The sequence below is a fragment of the Clinocottus analis genome, unplaced genomic scaffold (assembly GCF_023055335.1).
Source record: "Clinocottus analis isolate CAN_PGR_092001 unplaced genomic scaffold, fCliAna1.0.p SCAF_54, whole genome shotgun sequence".
Taxonomy (NCBI): Eukaryota; Metazoa; Chordata; class Actinopteri; order Perciformes; family Cottidae; genus Clinocottus; species Clinocottus analis.
Window position 1 is genome coordinate 256,827 of NW_027176212.1, and position 7,500 is coordinate 264,326.

The window sequence follows — 7,500 nt, forward strand, 5'->3', positions numbered from 1 at the left end:
TTTCATATGATCTCACAGGATCACTCACCAGAAACAAGGACTCTCTTCCTCACAACCTGCTGTTCACGATGAAGTGTAAGTACCAATAACACACACACACACACACACACACACACACACACACACATCGTGGCGTCAGAGCTAGCTTAATCACACACAACCACTCTTTGTCTAAAGGTTTTCTGGATGTGTGTTTCATCCGTACGTAGCAGACCGTCTGCGTGTGTGTGTGTGTGTGTGTGTGTGTGTGTGTGTGTGTGTGTGTGTGTGTGTGTGTGTGTGTGTTGTCTGCAGAAGGTGCCAGATGTGTGTGTTGTGGTTAGCAGACACAGGCCGTCGTTGTGTGACTGCCAGGCGAGCCTTGCATCCAGCCGCCTAATTGCTGTAATTTCTGATGATGAGGCTAATCTCCTGAAGGCGGCCCTCCCCTCTCTCGGCCGTGTGCCTCCCTCCACGCAGCGTCTCCGTTCAGCCGCTCACATTTACATGCGTACTCTGTGGTTTCCTCTCGCGGATGTCATCACCTCCCTGCTTAGCGTTTAAGCCTTAAGCTAACAGCAGAGAGATGTACAGGAGTCTGTTCCGCTGGTGAATGAGAAGACAATTACCTTTCAGCTGAGTGTGGTTACTGAAACAGGACATGTGGGGTTGTTATTTACTTGGTACTGCCGTCATCCTTTCCTCTTTTCTCTCTCTCTCTCAGCCTTTCAGATGAGGGCCGCTCGCCCACGCTCACACACATGTTGTTGTGCTCAGTGAATGAGCTCATTGTTGTTGTGCACGTGTTGGTCCGGCCTCTGGTTGTTTACATGGAGCCTGGCTTTAAAGCTGCTGCCCACACTTCTCCTCTTTCTGGTTTACATCTTCCGCTCTGTTCCTCACTCCTTTCATTCACTCTGTCTTCTTTCTTTTTCTTCCTTCCACCTTTCTTTACCCTCCACCCCTTTTTCCACCAATGCTGTCGCTTCTCCTTGATTCTGTGTGTGTGTGTGTGTGTGTGTGTGTGTGTGTGTGTGTGTGTGTGTGTGTGTGTGTGTGTGTGTGTGTGTGTGTGTGTGTGTGTGTGTGTGTGTGTGTGTGTGTTTTGTGCCCGGCAGCCAGCGAGTGTGTGTTGCTGCAGCGGCTCTTCCAGTCCAAGCTGACTCAGACCGGTTCTCTGGTGCCGGCGGCCCGCGGCCGTTCCGGGCTGCAGGGTCCTAAAGCCGCCCTGCTGCTCCACAGGAGGCCGTCCGCCTCCCCGGGCGCGGCCAACACGGACCCCCAGCAGCCCTGGAGGGGCTACGACCTCACCGAGGTACAGTACTAGAGGGGCTACGACCTCACCAAGGTACAGTACTAGAGGGGCTGCGACCTCATGAGGTACAGTACTAGAGGGGCTGCGACCTCATGAGGTACAGTACTAGAGGGGCTGCGACCTCATGAGGTACAGTACTAGAGGGGCTACGACCTCATGAGGTACAGTACTAGAGGGGCTGCGACCTCATGAGGTACAGTACTAGAGGGGCTGCGACCTCATGAGGTACAGTACTAGAGGGGCTACGACCTCAGCGAGGTACAGTACTAGAGGGGCTACGACCTCATGAGGTACAGTACTAGAGGGGCTGCGACCTCATGAGGTACAGTACTAGAGGGGCTGCGACCTCATGAGGTACAGTACTAGAGGGGCTGCGACCTCATGAGGTACAGTACTAGAGGGGCTGCGACCTCATGAGGTACAGTACTGGAGGGGCTGCGACCTCATGAGGTACAGTACTGGAGGGGCTGCGACCTCATGAGGTACAGTACTAGAGGGGCTGCGACCTCATGAGGTACAGTACGAGCTTCTGAAACTAGAAAATGTAATAAATGAATTGATGAGCTGAACAAATAAGATCAGGACCATCGTCCCAAAGTCTTTGTTCCAAACGGCCGACTGCCGATCAATCGATCAGTGGAGGCAGTTCAGAGCAGAAGAAATCTATTTTAAGCTACTTCCCAACATAGTTCTCTATCTATCTATCTATCTATCTATCTATCTATCTATCTATCTATCTATCTATCTATCTCTCTCTCTCTCTCTCTCTCTCTCTCTCTCTCTCTCTCTCTCTCTCTCTCTCTCTCTCTCTCTCTCTCTCTCTCTCTCTCTCTCTATCTATTTATCTATTTATCTCTCTCTCTCTCTCTCTCTCTCTCTCTCTCTCTCTCTCTCTCTCTCTCTCTATAGAGAGAAATAGATTGATCTGTAGATATATACACATTATTTTCAAAACTACATAAGCGTTCAAAGAATGTGCACACAGTCATGTGATCACACACCTGTTTGAATGTTTCTGATCAGGCCATTAATAACACAATAGAGGAGCATATGGGTTGAATTGGCTGTACGGCACATGAAGGCCTGATGTGGCTGCTGTGAGGCGTTTGAGTCAAAGCCACACGGCTTCATATGACGTTCATATGTGAGAAGAAGTGGTGGTGGTCCTTCGTCCTCAGTTGCTTCTTGAAGTAAGATGCAGGTCTGTCTCCCAGTGTTTCATAATCTTTGTCTCTTGCTAGATGTTGAAGGAGAAAGGCTCCAGCTCCTTCCTCCAGCGGCTGCAGCGCTGTGGGCCCGTCACCGTGGCCGTCCAGCTGAGGGTGAGCATCGCTCCATCTGGAGCTTGTGGGCCTGATCATCAGTCTGTTGAGTCATCAACCATGATGTTTGCTGCTGTTTTCCTGAATAGCATGACTGAGCATGTTGGCTACTTGGTTAGCGTTAGCAGTGGTTGGGCCTCTTCCCGTGGCAGGGACATGGAGTCCTTTGAAGACTCTTTGCAAAGAAGTAAAGAAATATGAACAAAAACAGACTCTAGTATGCTGTTGAACAAGTGTTTGTCATGATCATAACAATCATTTCCGTCTGGGAAAAGCGAATATAGAAACAGTTTTGATGCTAATCAGCCAAAGCAGCATGTTCACTTTACTTTTGTCTTCATTTGACACTCGTTCCCGACAAAGAGAACCCACAAGCATCCGGCTCAGATCTCACATGAATACAGCGATGTGTGAATGAAACTCCCTCCTCAATAAATCCCTGCGATTCCATCAGAACATGAAGCTTCAGCTGTATTCAGTCACAGGAACGTAGAGCGGCGTCTGCTGGTGACGCAGAGCGGCCGCCGGGCGGCTCGCAGCAGACGCTCCTTGAATGAAGCCAGTGTGCGGCCAGCAGAGCCGTGGGCTCGTGTGGACGAGTCCTCCGGGACGAGAGGGGCTGAAGAATGATGCTGGACCGAGCAGGAAGCCCCACGTGGATGAATGAACAATGAACAACTGCCACTGTGTGCGCACGCATTGGTGTGTGTGTGCATGCGCGCGTTTGGAGGAAGGACATGTGAATGATGCTCGTGACTTTCAAACACCAGGGTTGATTGATCATTGTACCGACGAGCATGCAGAGCTCAGCCTGACGTGTGTGGATGTGTGTGTCTGTGGATGTGTGTGTCTGTGTGACCTGGATGCAGCATCTGTGAAGTCGGGCTTGAAGTGAAACTCACTCACACACGCTGTGAAAGAGCTCTTTGTGTTTCTTGCTTCCTCCAGAGCCAGAGCATCTGTCGGTCTCGGAGGCGACGTGACGTCACTCCGCTCGCTGTGTGCTGCAGATCGACAGCGGGATGCTCTGCACCGTCCTCTCTTCGCAAGAGGTTTGAATGTCTGCTGTCTTTCCCCTCTTCCAGAACTCTCTGTCAGAAGTGATCAGTAAGCTGCAGGCCGGCACTCCTCACTTTGTGGAGTGCGTGCGCCCCAACGCCACCGGCCGGCCCGACAGTTTGGACAGCTTCCAAGTGTCGGCCCAGCTGCAGTACATCGGGGTTCTGGAGATGGTGCGCATGTTCCGTTACGGCTACCCGGTCCGCATGTCCTTCCCGGGCTTCCTTAGCAGGTGAGTGTCAGAGCATGTTGACAATGAAGTACTTGGAGGTGTCGCTCTTCACGCTGATTCCTCCTCTTCTCAGCCTCCTCTTCTCGCTCAGGGTGGATCTTAAAGATGAGAAGTTCAGATGCTTTCCTCCAGCAGGTCAGCGTGATCTCTGTATGTGTGTGTGTGTGTATATACGTATATATATATATATATATATATATATATATATATATATATACTCACACACACATCCATATGGGCGAGCAGGTCAGAGTGAGACAGACGCTCGGCAGCATCTTCCTGCTCTGCGTCTGCACACAGTGGACATGAGCTCACAGGTTGATGTGTCCTCAGGTCACAGCAACCTTTGCTTCAGGAGGACGGCATGACCTTCATGGCTGTTCGTGTGTAATGGGAGTCTTTCACAGCTAATGACTCCGCTATCACATTCCCCATGTCAGCCCGACACACACACACATTAAGCGGCTGGTTGTGTGTGAGGTCTCCGCGGCCCACGCTGTCCATCATCATTTCTCTCCATCACCTCTTCACAGAACTCTTCACCGTGTTCCTCTTTCCTGCAGGAAGATTCCTGTGAAGCTTCTCCTGAATAGAGTCTGTCATCTACTGACGTCTGGGATGAAATAATCACAATTCCTAAAGTATTCCACCATATATATATATATATATATATATATATATATATATATATATATATATATATATATATATTTGTGTGTGTGTGTAAAACAAATATGTAAGAAATCTCTCCAACGTTCCTGTCAAAAGGTTTCTGAGCAACAAACACAGTTTTCATAATCTCAGGTTTATTCTTCACTTCAACGGGAGGATTGTACTGAATGACAGGGTGAACGCAGACATGACAGGGTGAACGCAGACATGACAGGGTGAACGCAGACATGACAGGGTGAACGCAGACATGACAGGGTGAACGCAGACATGACAGGGTGAACGCAGACATGACAGGGTGAACGCAGACATGACAGGGTGAACAGGATGAACTCATGACGTGGTGAACGGGTGAACGTATTTATTTCATTGTGTCACTCTACCAGAGCAGCCTTTGCTAACCAAAGTGACAGGATGATGAATCAGCTGTTGATCTCGAGGTTCCTTTGTGAGCACACACACACACACACACACACACACACACACACACACACTCGCCGTGCGGCCGGTTCACTCAGTCATAGTGGCTGCAAATTATTATTGTCCTGTAAGCCCAGTGATTTATGAGGAAATCTATTTTCACTGTTGCTCTTCTTCATCTGTGATGGTCGCCATGCGTTTCGTTCGGCGAGGTCAACGCCGGCACTTGAAGCTTGTTTCTCTGCTCACATCTTGCTCCTCTCACAGGGGGTGAGAGCATCAGTATTCATGGAGTCACAGGCGCACGGCCATGACTCCTCTGTGGGCAGTCTCCTCCCACTGAAACACACACGTGTGTGTGTGTGTTCATGGAGAAGCTCCGTCATGTCACACTGAACACGGGAGCAAACACAGCAGCATCTCCAGGAGGAGGCGCTCTGCAGGTCCATGGAGGTTTCTCTCTGGCTCCGGTGTGACGTCATCAGCTCTTCATGGACAGCTGATGGCTTTGTGTTGAGGAGCTGGGTTCAAATCCCTGTTTCATTCAGGAGGCTTCATGTTCTACTGTATCATTATGAAAGCATGAAAGCATGAAAACATGAAAGCATTAAAACATGAAAGCATGAAAACATTAAAATATGAAAAACATTAAAACATTAAAAATAAACATACACATGTAGTTATGAACATACACATGTAGTTATGAACATACACATGTAGTTATGAACATACACATGTAGTTATGAACATACACAGGTAGTTATGAACATACACAGGTAGTTATGAACATACACATGTAGTTATGAACATACACAGGTAGTTATGAACATACACAGGTAGTTATGAACATACACACATCTGTACATGTTCTTTCATCCTGAGTCAACATTTCTCTCCTCTCAGCTGCACCGTCACAAACAAACCTGTGTGTGTGTGTGTGTGTGTGTGTGTGTGTGTGTGTGTGTGTGTGTGTGTGTGTGTGTGTGTGTGTGTGTGTGTGTGTGTGTGTGTGTGTGTGTGTGTGTGCGTGCATACAGCTGACCAGTCATAGCAACTGTTGCCCTGGCAACACCCATAGAAACAGCTGTGTGGCCGGTCTGCGACGACCCCGCTGACCTTTGACCTTTGTTTCTGAACAGCTGTTGTTGTGTCTCTTTTAATTTGTTCTTCTGTTTGTTTTGTGTCAGATACAAAAACCTGGTTGTCGTCACGTTGGGAGAGAAGAAGTCGTCACCAGAAGAGAGATGTCGCTCCGTCCTGCAGCAGACCGGCCTGCAGGGGTGGCAGGTGTGTGTGTGTGTGTGTGTGTGTGTGTGTGTGTGTGTGTGTGTCTGTGTGTGTGTGTGTGTGTGTGTGTGTGTGAGGCGCGGGATGTGACCTGCAGGGTCACACTCTCAGACACAACAGCAGTGTGGCAGACAGGACGGAGAGGGTGTGTGTGTGTGTGTGTGTGTGTGTGTGTGTGTGTGTGTGTGTGTGTGTGTGAGGAGAATGATGATGAGATGGGACAGCTGGAGTGAGTTGTCAAAGATTCCATGGGATCTTTTAAATAAAGGGTCAGGGATTAAGTTATTTGGCAAATCTTTTGTTATTGCTGGAGACAGACAAAGAGGCAAGACACACACACACACACACATGCGCACACACACACGCATGCACACACATGCGCACACAAACATGCACATACACACACACTCCTCCACAGTTCTGCTCGACACACTCGCACACGAACCTCCTGCCAGTGTTGGACCGCATGTGTGTCTGTTGGAGTGTGTCACCCCACAGTTGTGTGCACCTGCTGTCGAGTGACCTCTGACCCCCACACGCCCTCTGGATCCAGGAAGTGAATGCAGTCAACAGACCACACCCCCTGTTGTGGTCCTCATTGCTGCATCGCTGGAGTCCCAGAAGCTGCTGCGCTGGCGGTGTGGACACAGCGGGCTCACGCGTGTTGTTGTGTTGTTGTGTTGTTGTGTTGTTGTGTGTGCAGATGGGCAGCAGCAAAGTTTTCCTGAGATACTGGCAGGCGGACCAGCTCAGCGACCGCTGCTACCAGCTGCATAAGAAGATCATCACCTGCCAGAAAGGTAATATGATATACGTGATGCTTCTCTTAGGCCCGACCGCGTCCTCCTCTGAGCTCTTCCTCCTCTCCCTCCTCTTCCTCCTCTCTCCCCTCTTCCTCCTCTCTCCCCTCTTCCTCCTCTCCTCTCTCCCCTCTTCCTCCTCTCTCCCCTCTTTCTCCTCTCACTCCTCTCTCCCCTCTTCCTCCTCTCTCCCCTCTTCCTCCTCTCTCCCCTCTCACTCCTCTCCCTCCTCTTCCTCCTCAGTGCTGCGCGGCTGGCTGGCCAGACAGCGCGCTCTTCATCGGCTGTCATCGCGGCAGGAGGAGCGGTGCAGTCTGCGGCGCTTCCTGCAGGGGGCAGAAGACATGGGGCTGCGAACCTACGACCGGCTGGTGATCCAGAACGCATCCGACATCGCACGAGAGAGCGACCGCCTGC

General features: G+C 50.2%; 1 protein-coding gene across 1 annotated transcript in view; it reads left to right on the plus strand.

Moving 5' to 3' along the window:
- The window catches only part of myo16 (myosin XVI), a 30,854-nt gene that overhangs the window by 5,584 nt on the left and 17,770 nt on the right, over positions 1-7,500 (plus strand). The window contains exons 4-10 of the mRNA XM_068601760.1: positions 1-75; positions 1,098-1,294; positions 2,536-2,616; positions 3,702-3,907; positions 6,184-6,283; positions 6,987-7,083; positions 7,327-7,500. The exon at positions 1-75 is cut by the window's left edge and continues 1 nt beyond it; the exon at positions 7,327-7,500 is cut by the window's right edge and continues 91 nt beyond it. Of these exons, the coding sequence (XP_068457861.1) occupies positions 1-75; positions 1,098-1,294; positions 2,536-2,616; positions 3,702-3,907; positions 6,184-6,283; positions 6,987-7,083; positions 7,327-7,500 (930 nt within the window). The remainder of the gene's footprint in view (positions 76-1,097; positions 1,295-2,535; positions 2,617-3,701; positions 3,908-6,183; positions 6,284-6,986; positions 7,084-7,326) is intronic.